General features: G+C 46.8%; 5 protein-coding genes across 6 annotated transcripts; 2 read left to right on the top strand and 3 right to left on the bottom strand.

Annotated features, from left to right (window-relative positions):
- The first annotated feature begins 1,104 nt into the window (after nucleotides 1-1,104).
- LOC111073531 lies at nucleotides 1,105-11,963 on the top strand. Of its 2 annotated transcripts, none has more exons than XM_022365873.2 (7): nucleotides 1,105-1,826; nucleotides 5,432-6,942; nucleotides 7,011-7,902; nucleotides 7,977-8,109; nucleotides 8,239-8,693; nucleotides 8,761-8,869; nucleotides 8,933-11,963. In XM_022365873.2, the coding sequence occupies exons 1-7, from the start codon at nucleotides 1,788-1,790 to the stop codon at nucleotides 10,726-10,728; spliced, it is 4,935 nt and encodes a 1,644-aa protein (XP_022221565.2). In that variant the 5' UTR covers nucleotides 1,105-1,787; the 3' UTR covers nucleotides 10,729-11,963. The 2 variants fall into 2 exon arrangements, with proteins under 2 accessions (XP_022221565.2, XP_041449280.1); XM_041593346.1 differs by lacking the exon at nucleotides 1,105-1,826 and adding an exon at nucleotides 5,214-5,316.
- A 387-nt stretch (nucleotides 11,964-12,350) lies between these two features.
- Nucleotides 12,351-14,342, bottom strand: LOC111073532 (CDK5RAP3-like protein). Its single transcript, XM_022365874.2, has 4 exons — nucleotides 14,239-14,342; nucleotides 13,998-14,172; nucleotides 13,087-13,938; nucleotides 12,351-13,025 (listed from the first exon to the last, which is right to left on the bottom strand). The coding sequence occupies exons 1-4, from the start codon at nucleotides 14,242-14,244 to the stop codon at nucleotides 12,520-12,522; spliced, it is 1,539 nt and encodes a 512-aa protein (XP_022221566.2). The 5' UTR covers nucleotides 14,245-14,342; the 3' UTR covers nucleotides 12,351-12,519.
- A 309-nt stretch (nucleotides 14,343-14,651) lies between these two features.
- Nucleotides 14,652-16,816, bottom strand: LOC111073546 (transcription factor grauzone). Its single transcript, XM_022365898.2, has 5 exons — nucleotides 16,612-16,816; nucleotides 15,738-16,534; nucleotides 15,467-15,676; nucleotides 15,037-15,412; nucleotides 14,652-14,969 (listed from the first exon to the last, which is right to left on the bottom strand). Exons 1-5 carry the CDS (start codon nucleotides 16,732-16,734, stop codon nucleotides 14,730-14,732), a joined length of 1,746 nt encoding a protein of 581 aa, XP_022221590.2. The 5' UTR covers nucleotides 16,735-16,816; the 3' UTR covers nucleotides 14,652-14,729.
- A 14-nt stretch (nucleotides 16,817-16,830) lies between these two features.
- On the top strand, nucleotides 16,831-20,398 carry LOC111073545 (U2 snRNP-associated SURP motif-containing protein). The gene is made up of 10 exons (XM_022365896.2): nucleotides 16,831-16,942; nucleotides 16,998-17,114; nucleotides 17,178-17,455; nucleotides 17,514-18,126; nucleotides 18,187-18,230; nucleotides 18,294-18,869; nucleotides 18,926-19,109; nucleotides 19,168-19,411; nucleotides 19,469-19,830; nucleotides 19,887-20,398. Exons 1-10 carry the CDS (start codon nucleotides 16,889-16,891, stop codon nucleotides 20,286-20,288), a joined length of 2,874 nt encoding a protein of 957 aa, XP_022221588.2. The 5' UTR covers nucleotides 16,831-16,888; the 3' UTR covers nucleotides 20,289-20,398.
- Nucleotides 20,366-22,221, bottom strand: LOC111073547 (E3 ubiquitin-protein ligase RMND5A). Its single transcript, XM_022365899.2, has one exon. The coding sequence runs from the start codon at nucleotides 21,997-21,999 to the stop codon at nucleotides 20,689-20,691; it is 1,311 nt and encodes a 436-aa protein (XP_022221591.1). The 5' UTR covers nucleotides 22,000-22,221; the 3' UTR covers nucleotides 20,366-20,688.
- Between the last annotated feature and the right edge of the window lie 244 nt (nucleotides 22,222-22,465).

Consider the following 22,465-nt stretch of genomic DNA (forward strand, 5'->3'; position numbering starts at 1 on the left):
TTTCCGGTTCGTGTTTGACTTAGTGGTTCCGTTCCTGAGAAATGAACAAGATTTAAACAATATATATCGCACCGATACAATATTATCGCAAATAAAAATATCGGTACATCAGTATATAACGGTATTTTTAATCAATATCATCCCCACTTACGTTGCCTTACGTTACATTCCATTCCCACTTACGTATTTTACCGCTTATAAAATTCTTGTGTATGTGCCAGTTCCGCAGCATTGACATGGAAAAAGCAACATTCTGCTACCCTTGGGGATAAGGATATTAAGGAATTGAATGTTTACAAACTAGTCAGTCTCTTTTTAAAAAAAAATCCCAACGATGTTTTAAAGTTTACAGATACCGAGAATATACATCGAAAGTGAGATATGTTTACAGAAAAATATGAATAGGTTAAAAAAAAACGTCCCTCTAAGATAATGTCATTATTAACGTTAGAAAACTGCTTCGAAAACGGAATTTTAACATTAATTAAAGGAAATAGGGTATACAAATAACCATAATACTGGTTGACAAGCAACAAGTGGTAAAATTACGTAACATTCCATTCCCACTTACGTTATATTTCATTCCCAACTACGTTTTTTTTTTCGTTGACCCTTTTTGTGTAAACCTTATTTTATAAGCAATCCAATAAAAAAAAACCTTAAAATTTGCCAATATTGAAGAAAATTGATGTATCTATCGTATAAAATGATATGTGAAGTGTTGAAAGTCCTAACTATCTGGTAATATTATCCCAAATATAAAAATCGGGGAATATGATTTCCGTTAATGGAAATGGAACACTTAAACCATTGTCGACCAGTGGATATATAAATTTAACGTACTAATTTTATAAAACTAAAAGAGTCTAAGTGACTTTCAGGTGAAAAATATCGTGCTCATTTGTTTTTATAAGACAAAATAATGATGTATCAACAAGGAAAATGTACAAACAATATTATTTTAAGCGATTTAACTCAAGTTTGTCACCTGTTTAAATAGAGCGGGCTCAGGTGGGTTAAGTTCGTTGCCTCGGTATATATACGGTATATTATGAAAATGAGAAGGTATATTTTGGTATATTTCTAAGGGTCGGACGGGTATATTTGATCGATTCCGCGGTCACACTGGTCGTCGCTTTTTTCTGTTGCTGTTGAAAAATTGCAATTATAATTATTACTAAATTGATTAATCCGTCTCCCCTGATGGCTTTTGCGGTAAATCAAGTGCGCGAAACGGGTTACGCGTGGAAAGGAGATTGAAAAAACATTTTTTCCTACGCAGCAGAAGCATTAAACGCGCGCGTGTGTGTGCGTGTGTGTGAGTGCCACAGAAAGTAGCAAGAAGCTAAGTGCACACAGTTGTTAAATATTTCATGTGCTTGATTTATGCAATAATAAAGTCAGCGAATTCATCTTATATGCATCAAAATCCGAAACGAAAGCAGAAAAATGTGAAAAAACCAATGGGAATTTCTCAATGTTGTCAATACAGCGAGAGCGAGAAGCAGCAGAAGCTGCGGTAGCAGCGCTGCCAGCGTCAACGTAAAAAAAGTCAAAAGCAAACGAGGAGAATGAAATAACAGGAAAAACGAAAAGAAAAAAAGCTGAGCCACAGCAAAGCAAGAAGAAACGCGAAGCACGGGCTAAAGAAAAATCGAAAAATTAAAAAAAAAACGCATACATATAGATGTATATGTGGCTGTATGCGTGTGAGTGAGATTCAGTGCCTGTGTGTGTGAGTGAAACGTATAAATAAAATTCAGCCAAATGCAGAAACCAACAACAAAATGGATAACAAAACTAAACAGTTGGATTTTAAATTACTGGTAATTAAATAATGTTTACTCTTCAGCCCCCCGTTTTACTCAATCCATTCACGATATTATATACGCAGAAACATAGGTACAACCGTAAATGTGTGTTTTCTGTGTGCGTGTGTGTTACTGTCTAATTGTGTGAGAGAGTGAGAGAGAGAGAGAGGAGAAAAACAACGTGTAAAGGCAAAGAAGAGAGCGGTAGTGAGAGGAGAGCGAGAGCAAAAGAGAGCGTGTGATAGAAGAGTAGGAGGTGGAGGACGACAGATAACAAATGAAGTAAAGTACAGTGTGCACTGGCGTATTTTGTTGCTGCTTTTGCTTTTGTTGTAATGTGAAAAGGTCGTCTCGATTAAAACAAAATCGGAGAATACGGTCTTTTTGAATTTGCTTTTGCATTTTGCTTTGCGCTCCAATTAGGAATGCGAAACACCTGAAGTAAACAAAGATAAGCGGTTAATGGATTTTTGAGCGGGAATTGCGGTCATCTTAGGAGTGAGAGCGAGAGAGAGCTACTACAGTTAAATGAATTGAAATAGAAGAGAGTGGCTGGGTGGGTGCTTTTTTTCTGGGTGCTGTTCTTCTATTTCGTTTATTATTTTAAAAGCTTTAAACAGCCCCAGCACCCCCTCCCCACACAACCCATTCAAAATGGATGGGGGAATTCTTGCACAATTTCCACCCACCCACACACATTAAGCTTTCTGTGTGTGTGTCTGTGAACTTCCGCCGAGTCTATCTCTAAACCCCCATCACACCACCCCAACCCAAAAACCAGACCCCCAGCCACTCCCACTATCCCCATTCAAAGGCAAAACCCATACCACTCCCATTTCCCCTTCACTCCCTGGCCCCTTTCTCCTTTCGACGAGTGCCACATAATGTTATTTTTGTTTTTTTTTTCTATTTGCCTCTAAAATGAATTGTAGTACTCCCCATTTTTCGACCCATTTCATCGTGGTTCTTGTTGTTGTGGCTGGGTTGCTATTATTCACTTTTGTTTTGTTTTCCCTTGTTCCCTCGTTATATTTGAGGAAATATTTATTTTTATTTTTTATTAGTTTATAACAACATTTACATGGACTACACACGCATACAAAGAAACAATGGCACATTTACATAAATACTAATACTATAAAAAATACTACTAAATCCAAAAGGCACACACACTCCAACACACAAACACTCTCCATCTCTAACTCATACACAGAAATACAGCCCCAAGAGCAAGAGCATGATTGGATTTGTGAATGTTTGTGTGTGTGTGTGGATTGTGTTGTTTCTCGTGGAAAGCATTTGTGAGAGGGGTGTGAGTGAGAAGCAGGAGGGAGTCTCTCCTCCACCTCCTTCCCTTCCTCCTGCATGCATATAAATTTTGTGTGAGCTCGCTCCCGCATGCAAGTGCAAGTGAGACGGACAACACGATACGAATGTACGAAGCAAAGCACAAGTGGAAGAAGAAGAATGGTAAACAGCATTGCACAGTGGGGCAAATTCTTACAGTTGGTAGCGGAAAAACGAGTTTGGGGTTTTTTAATGAAAAACTAATGCACGCACTCATGAAACACATTCTCTCTGAAATTAAATTTCTCTTGAATAGCGGTTCAGCTCATGTTTTTCCCTTGCAGCGTTTTAATTACTTCTCTTCTCTCTCTCTCTTGACAAACGCAATTAAAGTTTTTTTATCGCTGTTAATTGGGTTTACGACATGAGTGAGTGCTGCCTGAAAGCAGGAGACATGTCGATGAGGGTTAAATTAGTTATCCTTTTCTATTTCCGAACTATGCACGAACTGCACTGTGGAGCAGCAGAAGGCCAGAAGAGCGGACGCGCTGGGCCAATTTCATTAATAAAACTCTTAAATTAAGGACGGGAGGAAGGCAAGCGACACTGTAAAAGCTATTTTTATTTGATTACTAAAACTATTTGGATGCATTCCTATGTATTGGTGGATGCTCTAAAAGCTTTTGTGTCGGTGTAGGAGAATGAGGAAGAGCAAAAATGTATAACATACATAAATTTAGCTAAAAATGCATCCAACGTCATCTTCTTGCCCTTCCCTGCACCGCCTGATGCCCCCATTTTTACTGTTTCTTCTATATGAATATTATGTTATATATAGGAATGTTTATCTGTGTGTGGATGTGCTCGTGTGTTTAGAAATATTTTGAATATGTGTAGTCAGTCCGCTTCTATTTCTCTCTGATTCTGCTGGTGTGTGTGTGCTTTGGGGAACAGGTACATATAAACATATGTACATACATAGATGTACATATAACAATTGTAAACGGACTAAATATTTCTGTGTAGCAACTAAAGCGGAATAAATCAAGATGGAAAATGCAGCTGTCATCGTGCAAAAGTCGAATATGGAATACCCTATGAGACAATCCTTATTGAATGAATTCTATTCTTATTGAATGACATTCTTATTCTAAAGAACACTGCATCGTATTTGGTTTTACCCAAAAGATTAATGGGATTTTGTGGTTAAAGTACATATAAATATGTACATCAAATGTTAGTCTCTTTCTCACACACACACACTAAAGATCATTTAATTAGAGCACAAATAAAATGTAATTAAATGTGGTATTTTGATTTTCCTCACTTACGTCTCTTTTGTGCGCTCTCTCTCTCTCCCACCGCTCTTATGTTTTCTTACCTCACATACAAAAAATGTGATTAAAACTGTGTGTGTGTGAGCTATCTGCAATATAAAAAAAGGGTATTAAAAGTCTTTCAGGAGTGTGTACCATTCTCCCTTTTCCGTTATTCTGTATTGTTTTCTTTCCCCTTCTCGCACACAGTGGGTGGATGGATAGATGGTGGGAGAGCAACGTGTGCTTGTAACAACTACAAATCGCTGCAAAAACACATGCAAACACTCGCACACACACACACACACGCTGAGAGAGATAAATGCACACATACCCATGCATACATAGTGGCAACATTGTGGAATGGGGAAAAAGTAGCACAAATTGTTCGCTGTTTTAATTTCTCTGCCTCTTCTTCTCTGTCTCCCCACCTTCGGTATTGCTGTTTTTTGCTTCTCTATTTTTGCCATCTTCGTTGGTTTTCGTTGTGGTCGTGTGTTTGTGTGTGTGTCTGTGTTTGCTTTGCACTAATCGCTTGCGCTAACAGCGCAGCTGGCTTCGCTGCCTCAGTCGCCGTGCTGTCTAACCGTTTCATTGACGACGCGAGCGTCGTCTCTCTCTCCCACTACTTCTCCACACTCCCCTCTCGTGGCTCTAATTGCATTAAATTGTTTGGAAAATCATAATCTCTAATTGTATTTGATGACAGTTATTTTGGCAAGTGTGTGTGAGTGTGTGTGTGTTCCGTTTAATTGAAACAAATGGATTTTATGTTCTAATTGGGACACAAATATTTTGAATTTATGTGGCAACTCTGCAATTCCCCTTCCACTCCCCCCGCCGGAAACACCACCCGCGCTTTGCTGCTTTCCATGAAAATGGGCGGCACAGGGCGGAAGTTGGTAATTTATTCTACTAGCGCAATAATTTAGTAACAGTGGAGGGAAAAAGTCTCTCCTGTGATACTTTTACGATGCATTACTCACTCCTATTCTAACTATTCTTCGATTCTTCCAGGTGGATCAGTCACTAAATCTACTGGACAGCCTCAATACGGCATTGCGGTGCGATGCTATACAATTTTTGCTGCAGACGCTCAAGTGCAAATATCCGGACGCCTGCGACCAAGTCGTCAGGAACCTATTCAGTCACATAACCAATGATAATGGCGGAGGGTTGGCCGTGCACCAGGAGCTAGCGAAGAGCGAGCAGCTCCAGCAGCTGCTGCTGGCCACCAAGAAGGAGAAAAAGGAGAAGCAAGAGCCGGGCAGCGGTTGCGATGGGGCCGATGCAGAGATCAAGAGAGAGCGTGTTGTGCAGGAAGATGAGGAGGAGGTGGGCTCTACAGATCTGAATCAAAATTTTGAGAAAATCCTCTGCAAAGAGGAGTTTTTGGGCCTCGACGACGAGGAGGAGGATTTCCTCCATGATGCGGACACTGAGAATTCGTCTTCCCTGCAATTCCAGGCTGGCAACCATGTGGATGCACTCGGCCCTGGTGATCCGCTAGATCTGATACAAGGCGGTGGCTCCCTCCTGGTGAAACGGAAGTACGAGGCCACTTTCGGGGCCGAGGAGGTTGAGGAAGATCACCTGTGCGACGATGCGGATGCGGCCCACGGCAGCCCCAACGGCAACAGCAGCGATGGCAAGCTGGTTAAGCGGATGCGAACCAATAACATGCACGTGGCTGTGGCTGTGGGGGTGGGAGTGGGGTTGGCGAGTGTGAGAAGGAAAGAGGAGAAATCCAGCCTGGGCGAGGGCTATGTCTTCCACGAGGACAGCCAGTACACGCTGCGATATCACCACAGTACCGGGGAGTTCAGTGAGCGGGCTTTTAAGGCTCAGTTCCGTGCTCTTTTGCGCCTGGCGTTGAGTCAACACCACAAGCCTTTCCTCAAGCATTTCTACGAGAACTTTGTGGAGAACGGACGGCTAATGGGCACCACGCCATCGACGAGAGTGTTGAAGGAGCTCCGGGATCAGCGATTGGAAGAGTGGCGGAGGCAGCGGGAGCGCCGCCAACTGGTCAGCCTAATGAAGCAGAATGAGATTCAGCAGGAGGAGATCCAAAAGCAGCAAGAGATTCAGGAGCAACAGGAGCTGCATGACCATAGGCACGAGCACGAGAGCCTGCAACAGGATCGGGAGCAAGAGCCAGAACTGGAGCTGGAGCAGGAGCAGGAGCTGGCCCCACAGCTGCCTGCCATCTCATTCGGCGACTCGGAGATAGAGATGGAGTCGGAAACGGAATCGCAGCTCTCCACAGCAGCTCAAGAGATTATGAAGTTTGAAGAGTTCATTGACGACGGTGTAGGCGCAGGACGTCTTATCGATGGTCTGGAAATGGAGCCGGAGATAGATGATATGCTCGCTGGCGCCGGCAGTGCCCTGTGCAGCGTCAACAGTGCGAGCGGCAACAGTAGCAACAGCAGCAGCAGTGGGAGTGGGAATGGTAATGGGAATGGAATCGAAATCGGAATTAGCGGGGTTGTCCTGGAGAACAATAGTCATCATTCGCATCACCTGTGAGTAGAGCTGCAGCCTGTCAGACTCTCCTCCCAGAATACTTTCTAATGTGTCCAATTTCTTGCAGAAGTAGCAGCAGCAGTGCAAATCTTGTGATCAACGGCCTTACGTCAAGCAATAGCATCAACAGCAGCAACATCATCAACAACAACAATAACAATAACAATAATGGCAGTCTCCACTGCCAGCCAATGGCCCTCCACGGGCACGGGCAGGGGCAGGATCTGAGACCGGTACAGGAGCAAATAGCACCAGGCAAGCCATCGCTTCATCTGCCCATGACCATGCCCTTGGAGAGCAGAGACCTGAAGGGCAGCAGTCAGCAGGGACATATCATAATGTCGGGAGGAGGGAGCTCTGGCGTCCCCGCCAATGAGATTCAGCAGCTGCATCAGCATCCAAATCACTACAATTCGAGCAATAATCCCCTCTCCATGATGGGCGGCATGATGCAGCAGCAGCACGTTAACATGCAGCACCAGCAACAGCAACAGCAGCACATGATGCAAGGACAGTTTCAACAGCATGGCGTCTCCATGATGAACAATCGTCAGATGCCTGCTCTGGCTGCCTTGTCGAATCTGGGAGACGATTCTCCGGTCTCGAGCAATGTCTGTGGCCAGCTGAACTCTTCGCTGGAGCTGGACGACAATGACCTGTCGCCCGACGAGGATGATGACGAGCTGGACACTGAGCTGGATGAACTGGATGCGGCCAAGCAGCAGCTGATCGATGGCGGCAGCAGCAGCAGTACCTCGCTGCAGGCGCCGCCCTCTCAGCATGGCAGTGGAAGTGGCGGCAGTGGGGGACACACGCCCGGCAGCAAAAAGGATAAACCCATCTACAATTGCCTGTTGTGCCCGAAGTCCTATCGCAAGCGAAAATCTCTGCTGGATCACTATAAAATGCACCCGGGCTTCTGCCACGATTGCGGCCAACCCAATGGCAACACGTTAGAGGTAGCTACGAGTTATCAAGAGAGATATAAGGGCTGAGATGATAACTTTTCTTATTGTTTTTGTGTATTTTTCAGGAAATAATCCATCACAATCGGACGATGCACGTGAAGGAGTTTCCGTTCGTGTGCGAGACCTGCGGCGAGTCGTACTCGCGGAAGCAGCAGTTTCACGCCCATGTCGATTCGCACAGCAAGAAGGATTTCAAAAGTGAGTCGGCGTGAATGTAAATTTCGCAAAGTTCTTTTAAGGAGTGGAGTCCCTTGAAATGGAATCAGCCTTAGATTGAATGGAATTGGGTGAAACTGTGTTGATCTAACCTTCTGTTTTCCGTTGCAGCCTTTCCCTGCGGCGAGTGCGGGCTGAAGTTTCCGCAGAAGAAGCTGCAGCAGCATTTCGAGGAGACGGGCCACAAGGCGGACGGAGCCATCTGCGAGGTGTGCGGCGAAGAGTTTACATCAAAGAACGCCCTCTACCAGCACATAATACGTGTGCACAAGCGAGACAATTTCTTCGAGTGCCACATTTGCCATAATCGCTTCACGTTGAAGGCCAACCTGGAGCGGCATGTGCAGCTGCACACCGAGGTGAAGCGCACCTATGTGTGCGACCTGTGCGGCTCATCCTACTACACATATCCCGCACTCAAAGAGCACTACAGCAACGCGCATGTGGATGTGTCCGAGTGCAAGTGCACGCTGTGTGGCAAGCGCTTCGGGTCGGCCAAGTCGCTGCAAAGGCATCTGCCCTCCCACTCGGAGGAGCGACCGCATTGCTGCAACTACTGCGATCAGGTGGGTTCTGAGTCCCAGGATTCTCCTGAAGCTCTGTTTAACCTCCCCTCTCTTCACCCCTTCACAGACCTTCAAGTGGAAGACCCATTTGGTGCGACACAAGCAGACGATGCATGGAAATCAAACGCCGCCGCCTAAGAAGGGAAAGCAGCGCTTCCCCAAAGCGAACGAAGAAGGTAGTCGATCTTGTGTTGTCCCTCAATGGGTTCTGTTCTAACTGCTTTCCTTTTTCTCATTAGCTGAAATGGCTGCTCTGCCGGATATGCCAGGTCCGCCGCCAGTGAAGGCTAGCAAAAAGTCAACGACCGGCAAGGCAAAGTCACAGGCAGCAGCAGGCACAGCAGGGTCATCCCTACAGCAACAGCAGAAGGGAGCTGCAGCGACGCCCACACCGCCGCCACCAGTCTCCACGACGCCGGGATGTCTACAGCAGGATCAATTCAATGCGGCGATGGTCAGCAGCAACAGTTCGCAGTCCTCGACGGCCTCCACGTCGCAGCACTCGGTGTCGACGAGTGAATCTCAGCAGAATTCCATGTACAATCAGAGCTTTAACGCTGAGAAACTGCCGCCAGGCCAACAAGCGCCGCCGCCGCCTCCACAACAGCAGCAGCCACCACCACCACCACCACCAAATGCATTGCATCAGCAACATCCGACGCCACCTCCAACACAACAACAACAGCAGCAACAACAACAACAACAACAGCCGCGTGCGAGTCCGGCTGATCTGCACTTGCAGCGAATGAATAGCTTCGGGCAGGAGGGGCAGTTTCACTTTGAGGCTGGTCAAGCGGCGGGAAGCTATCAGCAGCACCAGCTGATCAGTCAATATCAGCAGCAGCAGCAACAGCACCTGCGGAGTCACACTCCTCAGAGTCCTCATCCTGCACATCCTCCACATCCATCGCAGATCCAGCAGCAACCGCAGCACTTTAGTTCCCCTCACCATATGCCACCAATGCACCATCAGCATCAGCTAATGATGCAGCAGCAGCATCGTCATAACCAGCGCTCGCCATTGCACCACCATCCCTCAACGCAGCAGCTGCAACAGCAGCACCAGCAGCCGTCGCATTCCCCCCAGCATGCGAGACTGCAGTCACCGCAACCTCCGCCAGTACAACAACAACAACAACAACATCAGCAGCAACAGCAACAATTCCTGCAACAACAGGCCGCAGATTCTTGGGGCAACATGAACTTTGGAAATCCACCCAGCAACCAGCAGGAGCTGAAGGATAACAAATTCTATATTGTTGACTCGGCTGAGTTTCTAGGGCTTCCAATGAATGTGCCGCCTTCCCAACAGCAGCCACCACAAACTGTGAGCAAACCGCAGCAGCAGCAACAGCAACAGCCGCCGCCGCAGCAACCACAACAGCAGCCCCAACAAGATCCAGCTCTGGCTGGTGATCTGATGAGCTTCCAGCACATGTGGCCAGCGCCAGGCTTCAGTCAGGGTCCACAGCAACAGCAGCAGCAGCCGCAGCAACAACAGCCGCAAGGGCAGGCCAATCCGGGAGATCCTCACAATTACAACAACATCGGCAGTATACTCACGAATCTCATTGACAGCCCCGCCCCAATGGAGTACAACTTCGACTTGATCCAGCATCAGCAGCAGCAGCAGCCGACGGCCCAACAGCAGCAAGCGGCGCAACAGCAACATCACAATGCAGGAGGCTATCCGGGTGGCTTAATGCGAAGTGGCGCCGTGTACGGGGGAGCCTATGAGCAGCACATGAGCGACCAGCTGGTCAGTGAACAGCAGAAGCAAAACAGCTTTCAGCCTTATCATTTGCATGGCCAGCAGGCGCAACAACAGCCGCCGTTGCATCCCCACTTACTGCCGCCGGCGGCAACGCATGGCAACGTTTACGAGCGGACAGGAGTCGGGGTGGGCGTAGGTTACTCTATGCTAGGTGATGAGTCAAAGGCCGTGCTGCCTCCGATGATGGGCGGAATGATGCAGCAAATGCCACCCCACGGACAGCAGCCAGATCTAATCTACTATCCAGTGAAAAACGATTGACAGGCGAAGCATCCGCATCCCCATCCTCATCCGCATCAGCAGCAAGCTCCAGCTGCAGCTGCAGCTCTGGCTCAGGATGAGCAGCAGCAGCAGCCGAATAACCACCAACACCATCGCTGGTGGACGGAGGAGACAGCCAAGAGAGGCGATGTGTTTCATTGAGGAAACCAAACAGACATAAGAAAACAGGACACGAAACAGCAGCGGAACAGCAGGTTCGCTTAGTATAGTAAGTGAATGTGAAATTGTGGTTACTTGGGATGCGATAGAAATAAATAGAGAGTTGTAGATAAGGGTAATCCACACGATTTTGGAATCTAGAGCAATACAATACAGATTAGAGCGGCAAGTGCTCAGAATTCTAATCCGACCGGCGCTATGATACGTGTATAAATGTAATCATTTACAAGTACATACATAAATAATAAACAAAATTAAGAGTATATATACGGATATACATACATACATATACATATATATATATATATAAATATATCTACAGACATATACATAGTAGCACGTAAGCGAATGAAACGCAAAAAATGGAATAAAAAAAGCTATAAATAATAACTATACATAAATTATATGAAACATATAAAAATGTCTAAGTCTAAGTAACTACTAACAATAACGGCAGACCACGAGCAACTTTCGAACAAATTTTATGCTTATTTAACATTTACTACGATACGAGTTATGAATGCATCCATGCAGTTGCATGTTGCATGCAACACACACACACACACCACACCACACTACAAACACACAAATACGTACGTTGATGTTTAATCAAAAGAATCCAACATTATATCCATGCAAACACTACTCGTACGATATCTCTTCATATGTAATCCGGAGACAGACAGACAGACAGAAGGACGGACAGACCAGACCCCTATATATTGTAGATGAGATTTATTTGAGCTTGGGTCGTCGTCGGGTCATGCATCACAAAAACCATACATAAAGTAGAAACGACGCTCAGAGCCCGGGCCGAAAGCCACACAAAGTTGTAACCATATCATGAGGCGCCCTCCCTTTCCCCCAAAACTTCCCGTATAATTAATTGTACTGTCGATAGTACTTGTTATTTTCTATTTAGTTAATGAATTGATTACGATTACACTTGTAAAGCCTTTCCGACGATTACCGCCAGCCACACTTTTGTTAGATTAGTGCCTAAGTCTAGTTGATATCAAATCCCAATGTATATCCATATCCCCTCAGCATCTTGTGGCTTTTTACACCCAATCCTTGTATAACTAGTAGAGCATTTCCCTCACTCCACTCCAGTCCAGTCCACGACTCTTTCCTCTCCTCCCCTCTCCATCACTCCCAATTGAGTTGATATATTTTCGAGAATTTCCTTAGATTCAAGACAGGCCCACAAAACATTTAAGTTAATCAGGATAACGTTGTTCTTGTTTTACATATTATTCAGACCCAGCAACATAAGAATTGTACCATTAAGTGAAAGTTTAAAACGTTAAATGTTTAAGAATACTTTTATGCAACAACAAACAAACAAACAAACCAACAACAAACTTCACTAAAATTAGATTTGTATTCTGGATACAAGCAAAAAAAAAACTGGCAATTAAAAGAAAAAAAACAACACGATATAAATAAAATTTGTATATTTAATAAAAATAGCAAAATAAAAGTGAATAAACCTTCTTTTAAAAAATGTACCAACGCGCATTTGTTCTACCCAGCCCAACATTCAATTTCAATTAATTAAGAAAACCATTTAACAATCAATTTATTCCCAAGAGCTGTCCCTCGTTCAGTTTAGTTTACGCCTCCTATTAGATTAACCATACGATTTTTATACCTCTTCGATATATCCTTCTCGATGTGCGACTGTAGGGTACGCGTTTGGGCAATCAGTTCTTCGAGTACGGGATTAAGCTGCAGCCGCTGCTCCCGCAGGTCGACGGCACGCTTCTTGAGCACCTCGCGCGTCGATCGTAGCTTCTCCACGGCCTTGGTCATCTGCTGCAGCTTGGTGGCAAGAAGATTCGCGTACTTTGACGAATGCTTCAGTTGGAAGAGATGGCGCGTTTGCTCATCGGATGTCTGCTGGATGATTTTCTCGATGTAGTTGAGAATCTTTTTTATGCTATCAGCGTCGTGTGTGGCAATGCTGTCCATAAGCGAGTACATTATATTGCTGGAGGACTCCAACTGATTGAGCTCATAGAGGCGCAAGCGCAGAAACGATTCCAGCTCGAAGAGCTCGTCGAGAAAACGATCCCGATAGTTGGGCGAATCCAGGAGTGTGTAGGCCTGGTCACCTGCAAAGTTTCGTGAGGATAAGCAGAGCCGGTGGAGAGACGAGAAACCATAACAGCTTACCTTTGGCAGTGCCACCATCCATGCCTGTGCCCTCCACCACGATGCCATACTCCTCGACTGGAATGTCAAAGTTGATTTCCACAGCATCCGTGGGTGCACTCTCGATGCCCCAATCGATGTTGCCGCCATCGGTCTCCGGCAGATCCACACCCCCAAAGTCACCGTAGTCAATGATTTCCGCCGAAACGGTAGAGGAGGTTCCGCCATTGTCATCCGTTCCAAAGTCAATTTCGGTAACGGCATTATCGCCCTCTCCATCCTTGACAGCAATGCCCACACTGAGGTTCAGCCTTATGGGAGGCTCCTCGACGGCCAGTGGTGCTTCCTTGTGAATGTACTGATAGACTGTGGTGTTTCCAAACTCAACCAGATGACGAAGAATGGGTAACGACTGCTTGTGCCCACTGATCTCGGCGTACATTTCGATGCCGTTCTGAACCTTGCCAATATCCTGCAAGGATTTGGTGTAGAGTTCGGGCAGGCCAGCCAGAACCTCTATGAATTCCGCATGTAGATTGTCTCCCTTCACGCCCAGCTGTTCGAGTAAGGCGGCATGCTCAGCCAGGAGCTGACCTTCCGGCTTGTGCATGTCTTGGGCTCTCTTCAGGCTTTCATCGGTGAGTTGTTCCAGCTTTGCCATTTGCTTTCGCATCCCAGGAATCTCAAAGTTCACATTTCGCACAAAGATCTGAGCCGTTTCGCTCAGATATGTGGCATTCTTTTCGTACAGGCGACAGATCTCCTGCCAGTCCTTCATACGCTGACTGCCGTAGGTGCCAAACACGCTCTTTGTATCCTTCTCCGTTTGCTTCAGGATTTCAATTATCTCTTTCACATGGTAATAGTTGATATCTGCAACGAAACGGATGCACTGACATATGGATGAACACAACGGACCACATGCCACTCACTTGCTTTGGCCAATAATTTAATCAGCTGCTCGTTGGACGGCATATCCTGGAGGGCATTGCTGATTTTGGTGTGTATATCCTTAATCTCCTGTTGAATATTCTTGGGCACAATCCTGCGGCTAATCAGCCAGTCTTGCAACTTCAGCGTATGAATGTCAATGGGGATCTCAGACTCCTTATTTGTTCGAAAATTAAACCAAATAAGTGCATGTTATGGGCGTAAATATTAAATATTACTTACGTTCATTTTCTACAAAATTTGTTTTTTGTTCCACGCAGGCAGGCTGATTTGTTGTTGTTTGATTTATCGATCAAATATACCGTAATATACCAACAAAAATTGTAATATACTATAAAAATACTGATATACCGTAAACAACCCACTTAAGCCCCCATCTATTTACACAGGTTAAAAACTTGAATTAAACAGCAAAAATCTTTTCTCCATTTTCGTTGGAATATTAAAAACTGTCTGGATGACAATGGGCTTATGTTCCTCTTTGTTGATCGGAAATCCAATTCGTCGATTAATATATTCGGTGTAATATTACTAGCTAGCTTGATTATTTATAATCTACATTTGTTTATCCTCCAAGCTCGGCACGTCCATGCCCCCCTCCGACCGACCAGACACCAATTGCAACCAAGTTCTCGTTTTTGTTTTTTGTACGTATAATTGGTTTTCAAACAAAGATAAATCAGTTGCAACTTGATCCTTAAGCATTTCTAAACCTAAGCTGTAGTGTAGTCATTGGCAATAGCTGCGGCATCGGCATCGTCTCGGAACATCTGAGCCACTTGTGCACTGGGCAGGATCTTCTGAGAGCTTCCCGTCTTCGTTTTCCGCCAAATGTCCCACTCGACTGGATGCATTTTCTTCTTGTGCGAATGCATGTTGGCATTCGAATTGAAGGTGCGCGGGCAGAAGGGACACTTGTACAGAGGCTCACCAGTGTGCTGGGCCATGTGCTCCTGAAACATACATCCAAGTACAAAATGATGGGAAAGGTAACAGCAAATTTAAGGACTGCTTTCTCACTTTTAGGCTTATATCTTTCTTGAACGTTTTGCCGCACTGTTCGCAGGTGTAAATCACATTCGAGTGGGAGTAGCGCTTGTGGCCGATCAGCGCACGAGAGTTCTTGCAGCTCTTGCCACACTCCGAGCAAATGAATAGCTTGCCTTCGTCGTTGTGGCGCCTCAAGTGCTGCTTGAGGTTATCCTCATCCTTCAGCCAACTCTCGCAGTCCGGTCGGGGGCATTTGATGCGTGGCCCACTCTCCTCAAAATGCAGGCGAACATGTTTCTCAAAGACGGCCTTGTCCTTGATACTCTTGCCACACACATGGCACACATTCGCCGCTTTGCGATGCTGCATGCTTATGTGCACCTGCATGTGGTATTCCGTGGCGAAGCTGTGGAGCGGATGTTATATGATGTCCTTCTCTTATGCATCAAGGGATACTCACGCATTGTGCTTGGGGCACTCGGGACAAATGTACTTTCTTTCGTTTACTGGCACATGGGAGCCCTTGTGCAGCTCAAGAAGATTACGGCGGGAGAAGCGCTTTCCACAGTCCTCGCACTGGAAGTCACATTCCTCATCGGGAACATGGTGAACCAGCCAGTGGGCGCGCAATACGCTAGAGTTGGCGAACACTTTGCCACAGTCCTTGCACCTACGGAAAGTTAACCATTTGAAATTTTTTACGGATGATGGCTTGGAATCCCCGTACTCACTTAATATATTCCGGATTCTCGTGCCTTCGTGCGTGCTCTTGGATGAGACAACGCTTGTTTAGCTTCCGGCCGCAGCATTTGATGTAGGGCCGTTCCTCTGGATGCTTCTCCTTGAAGTGCTCCCGAATCCCGTCGAAGTCATTTGCCAAAAATATGCACAGCTCACAGCCCATCACAATGTATCGCTTGATGAGTTCCTCATCTTCCTTGCAGAAAGGCGGCAAGCGTTCCATCTTAAATACTCTTTTCACTGGTTTAGGTTTCTTAATTTTATCTTTGCCCTTGCTTCCCGTCTGTCCCATCCTTTTCGTTTTGGCTGGCTTCGCAACACCCTCCCTCGCCTTCCGTTTCCGCCCACTCCTTGTAACAATTAAATCGTCTTCCTCATTTTCATAGTCGTCATCATCATCATCATCATCGACGTCGTCGTCATCGTCATCGTCGTCGTGGTTGGGCTCGAGGCCAAAATCCAGATCTGGGGATTGCCTCTCAGTTTTGATGTCCAACTTACTGTCGACTGGCGATTCCGGCGACAGAGTCTGGCCCAGCTCTAGCTCATCCAGAGGATTCACATTTATCTGCGCACTGACATCATTGTCCACCGCCAGCACATCGGCTGGCATTAGTACCTCCTCCGGCCAGGATGTGTTCACCGTCTCGGGATCCTGCTTAAATTTTGAGGTGGTGGCATAAATAACTTGAGCCTCTTGTATGGATATATAAAACTGGTGGAACTCCGACACCTGGGTCCAGCAGACATTGCAGATAACTTTTGATATCTCGTCGTTGGGCAGAACCTGGGCAGAACCATATACATTTGTATTTAGATCTAATGTGTGTATATAAGAATGAAATGGAATGGTTCGGTTCTCACCTCGAACCAGAAATGCTGGCGCAGCACTTCGGCGACTTTGTTGTCCATTGCACTCGCATCGAAGATCTGTAGACACATCTGGGCTCCGCCGATCCCGCGCAAACACAAACGGCAAATGTCCATTTTTGCATTTATTTAATTTTAAAAATTTTTTTGTAGCAATAATAGAAATTTACATTGCGATAGCGATGGGAGTCGCTGGCAACAAATCGATAGCCTGCCTATCGTTAATTTGTCTTTTCTATATCTGCGGAAAATGTAAATTATTTATTTAAGCATGAATAAAACGAATAAACCCAAGGATGCGGCCGCGGCAGCAGCCTCAATGAAGGTAACATCTCCACAAAGCACGTTTGCAGATTTTAAAACTTAATCCTGATTTGCAGCGAATAAGCGAAAAAAAATTGGAGGCTTTCACGGTGGGCACATTCTCGAAGCCGCATTTGTCCAAGAAAGAGATTGAGGAGCAGAAGAAAAAGGAGGATGCGGCTGCCGCGGCACATGTAAGTGGAAACTGTCTCTGTCACTGTCTCTCTGGCTATATGTACAACGATTTGATGTTCTAGGCATTCAAAGAGTTCGTGGAAACGTTCCAAGAAGCTCCCACCCCCTCGTCCAAGGTGTGGGTCAAAGCCGGCACCTACGATGCAGGCTCCAGGCGCGAGGACAAGTCGGAGAAGGGAAAACTGTATAAGCCTTGGTCGAAGCTAATGGATAAGGAACCCGACAAGATCGAGGAATACGCCAAGACGCTGGCTTCGGATCTCAAAAAGGAGCCGCTGAAAAAGAAAAATCAGGAGAAGAAGAAAAGCAACTTGGAACTGTTCAAGGAGGAGCTAAGACAGTAAGTTCAACTACCATTCCTGCCACGATTATTTCGTGCTAATGCCAATTTCTATCAGGATCCAAGAAGAACGCGAGGAGCGGCACAAGTACAAGCATATGGCCGTATCCCAGGCTCCTCCAGCACAGCAACAGCAGCCACCGCAGCAGGCGGCATCACAAAGCAGCAGTAGTGCCTCCAGCAGCTCACAGCAGGCAGCAAACAATGCGCGCGAAGTGGGTTCGTTTGACACCGGGGATCCGAATACCACCAACCTCTACTTGGGCAACCTCAATCCGAAGATATCTGAGCAGCAGCTTATGGAGACTTTCGGACGCTATGGTCCCCTGGCGAGCATCAAGATCATGTGGCCTCGATCCGATGAGGAGAAGGCGCGTGGTCGCAACTGCGGCTTTGTAGCCTACATGAGCCGCAGGGACGCCGAAAGGGCTCTTCGAACCCTCAACGGCCGCTACATCATGGGTTACGAGATGCGTCTGGGCTGGGGTAAGACAGTGCCCATAATGAACACGCCCATATTTGCCCCACAAGCGCTAATGGAGCTGACCCTTCCTCCGCCGCCATCGGGTCTGCCCTTCAATGCACAGCCGCCCGCAAGTGAGGCTGATACGTTGCCCAAAAAGAGCTACAAGGAGTTCGACAGCGAGGAGGATAAGGAGAATATGGAGAGGGTAATGAAAACACAGCGAGAAGCCATCAAATTATCTCAAAATAAAATTGCGTCCTTTCAGATTCTTAGCAAGTCAATTGTAAAAGTCTTCATTCCCACGGAGAAGTAAGAGCTCTCATGACGGTTTGGTCTTCATGGCAACTAATCTGAGTATAAATCTCTTTGCAGGGCTGTGCTCAACGTTATCCATCGTATGATTGAGTTTGTTATACGCGAAGGACCCCTGTTCGAGGCATCGATAATGATTCGCGAAATGGAGAATCCGCTGTTCTCGTTCCTCTTCGATAACGAGAGTCCGGCGCACATATATTACCGCTGGAAACTCTTCTCGCTGTGCCAAGGAGACACGCCCAGCGAGTGGAGGGAGAAGGAGTTTCGCATGTTCAAGAATGGACCCGTTTGGAAGCCACCGGTGGCCAATTTTTATACCCAGGGCATGCCAGATGAGCTGGTTGTGGATCCCGATGCACCGGTCGTCAGCAAAGGAGCCCTGTCCAATGCACAACGCGATCGTCTCGAGGATCTCATCAGACACCTGATCCCAGAACGTGCTCGCATCGGGGATGCCATGATCTTCTGCATTGAACATGCTGATGCTGCTGATGAGATATGCGAATGCATTACCGAGTCAATGACAAGCCTCAACACGCTTCCATCGAAGAAGATCGCGCGTCTATACCTGATCTCAGATATCCTGCACAATTGCACAGTAAAGGTGTCCAATGCCTCGTTCTTTCGGAAATCGTAAGTCCATTCGTTATTTATTGGCTTATCAGTTTGGATTTACTCGTACTCTGCAGCGTGGAAAAGCAATTGATGGAGGTGTTTGAGTGTCTGCATGCCTATTGCCTGAATATTGAGAGCCGCCTCAAGGCGGAAGGCTTCAAGTCCCGAGTCTGCAATGTCATACGCACCTGGGAGGAATGGACCATCTATCCGAAAGAGTTTTTGGCTCAGCTCCGATGTAAATTCCTGGGCAAACAGGTTTGCATCACCCTTCCCTTTTGTTTGCGATGAGAACCTTCACAAGATTTCTTTTTAGTACGTTATCCCGCCCAGTTCCCCACAAATTGAGGAATCACGCTCTGAGGAGGCCGTGGATGAAGATATAGATGGAGCACCACTATCCGGAGACGATAAGGATGATGAGGACCTGGACGGTGTTCCATTAGACGGTGCTGCTCTGCTCAAGAGCGCCTTGAAGCTGGCTCTGCCAGAGTCTCTCACTCCACAGCGCGACACGCCCAACAGAGAGGAGTACCATGATGAAATCGATGGCATACCCTGTAAGTGTTCATAATAGTAATGAAGAATACCGTGTGGAATACTATATGGAATTTCAGTTGATGAAGACCTCGATGGCGTGCCACTGGAAAAGGAGGTCAAGTCGCATGTAAAGCTGCCTGGCTTTATACCCTCAAAGTGGGAGACAGTTGATCCTCAGCAAGTGGAGGCCCAGGCCATTACGACCAGCAAATGGGACACACTAGATCCGCCCGACCCGCCCAAGTTCTTTAGTTCGGAAGAGGACACTGACGACGACAGCTCGCAGCAGTATAGCGATGAGAAGCGCCAGAAGTTGAGGGACATTGAATTAAAGGCCATGCAGTACCAAGATGAGCTCGAATCGGGTAAGCGACGTGTGGAAGTGGGCTGGACGGTCGTGGAACAAGTCGAGCACTACCGCAAGCGACTGATGAAACAGGTATGCATGCGCCTTGAACAACTAGTCTTCCATTTGCTTATAATCAATTCGAATAGGATTCAAGATCAGAGTCCGTCGTCGACTCTCCATTGAGTTACATGAACACCAAATCAAAGAGCTCCAAGCAGAGCCAGAGCCCAGTACCATACAGGAGCGTCTCTCGCAAACGGTCGCATTCCCCTTACAGCGGGGGAGATGGCAAGCGGCGGGACTACTCACCGGAGAACTCACGAAGCTCGAAATCCTCCAAACGCAATCGTTCGCGAAGTAACTCCGATTCGCCAAAGCGCTACTCGGAGCGATCCGCACGCAGCTCGCGGTACGACAGTCCTGCATCTACTTCCTCTCGATCCCGACGCTCTCCATCGCCGTACAGATCGTCGCGATCTGATCGACGGGAGGACACATCGCCTACGAAACATCGTAGCGAAAAACACAAGCACAAGCATAGGCACTAGACAGACTACTGTCGAGTAGAAAGCGAGTATCTTGTAATTCAATCCAAATGGATTCCATGTGAAAACGCATTCTGTCGTTGGTTTTAAATACATGATATAGTATACATATATATATTTATTGTAAATCTAAATGGTTTGCATAGGCTTTCCTGTTAATATGTCGCACATTCTCGCACAATAACATGGCCCAAGTAGTTCGATTCCGTCCTGCGAATTTGTCTAAAAACTTCAATCTAAGCAAACTATTAAAAACTGTTACGATTGTTAAGGAAAGCTGGCCAACCCCTCTACCCCTACCCCTACCACTGTCTCTGTCCACGAACTGCCTGAGCCGAGTGCAAGCGCATAAAATTGAATTGTTATAATCTTAGGGTGAATACAGAATAGGTCTGGGTCTGGCTTAAAAGTAAATACGAACAGCCTCCTCGGCATTCTGCTCGACGGGGCAGTAGGGGCACTTGAGTATGTGGCCGTTGCTGAGCTTGTGAAGGGCATCGTTGGAGATGACATGACCGCAGGTCAACTTCTTTGGCGGATTGTCCTCGGAGGTCTGCTGACGCAAGATGGGGCAGGCGAAGATTGAGTGGAAGCGGAATTCCGGCTGGAGATCGATCTCGATGGGCAGCTCGTCGCAGCCATTCCACATGCCCAGAACCTGTCGCGATTGCATCACCTGCTTGATGTTCAATAGAGCGGGCAGGGCAGTGCAACCAGCATTCACAACAACAGACAAGGCGGAGTTCTTACTGATGCCCAGCAGCTGGCAGGCATCCTTCAGAAATATAAACGAAAGTTCAGTCCACATTTCCTGGCCCAGGAAATGCTTGTACGGCGAGTTCTCCAGCCCGGCAGGCAGATATATAAAGCTGGCCATTAGGTTGGCTATCTCATGCTCATAGCGCAAGGCAAACTTCTTGAAATTCGTCCGGGCATAGACAACGGCCTCGTGCTGCGACTCCACCCCATACGAGACGAGCTGCATGAAGCGCATGCGGTGCAGCCGAAACTCAATGAGAGATTGCCGCTCCATGAGCTGCGGCGAGTAGCGCTTTGTCCACTTAAGGGCTTCGGTCAGCTCCCGTTTCTGTATCTTCATCCAAATGCTGTAGATGTCGGCGAACTCCCGCTCCGAGTCGAACACATCCTGGGCTTGGTCCTCTGTCATTTTGCATTCTTTGATCAAAGTGCGGGCCACCGTGTCCATGCCCTGACGGCAATAGTGCTTGGCAATGGCCTTGTTCAGCAGCATCAGGTTCTCCTCGTCCTGCAGGACATCGACACGCATGGTGGATGTAAAGTCGGCGCTAAAATTGCGGTCAATGGCCTTGCCAATCTTTGAAATGGAGCCGTGCAAGTCCCGATGCTCTGTGGATAGCTTCTGCACTCTCTCATTGCATTTTAAAATGGCTCCTCTGATGACCTCCATGTGGCGATCAGTGGGACGCTGCGGTGCAGTTGGCTCCGTCTCCACCTGCATGCTCACCCCATCGCCCATCGGGTCGTCTACGCTGGGTGCATTTGCATTCACCTGAGTGCTGGAGTTGAGAGTGGTCACCATTTGCTCGGCATTGCCCAGGGCATTGACCAGGTCCGACATTAGCATTGCAATGTCCCCCACGTCGGCCGAGGCATTGTCGCGCAGCTGCTCCAGCTTGGTAACCACACGGTCGAGATCCTTTTCCACCGATGCACAGGCCCACGATTCCTCCATTGTTTGCTCCACTTTCTTTGCGACAAAATAAAAAAAATAACTAGCCACGCCAGGCGCGCTTTTCCGTTAAACCTCCGGCAAAAAGAACTCGAGTCACGATCCCTGCTGCTTTTTCCAAGGTCTATGGGAGATTTCAGCGTTCAGATCAGCGGAATATACGCATAATAAATATAAATACGCATTTAAAATTTTATAACACAAAGGAGCAGTGTGCCCTCAGTAATATATACCGAAATATACCTCGTCAATATCAAAATATACCGCAAAATGTAATGTATATTTATGAATTCTATCGATATAATTGAATAGTCTAGTCTAAGCACATACCAGTGCCATAATATAGTATAACATTGTCATTTTTTTCGTACACCTAGGACACTTTTTACGACTTTGCTCTCGCTCTCATAGCATGCTTTTCCCCATACGGCGGTCGCAGGCTGGCTCTCTCTTCCAGTTGGTTTGTCAG

Source organism: Drosophila obscura, unplaced genomic scaffold, assembly GCF_018151105.1.
Source record: "Drosophila obscura isolate BZ-5 IFL unplaced genomic scaffold, ASM1815110v1 contig_186, whole genome shotgun sequence".
Taxonomy (NCBI): domain Eukaryota; kingdom Metazoa; phylum Arthropoda; class Insecta; order Diptera; family Drosophilidae; genus Drosophila; species Drosophila obscura.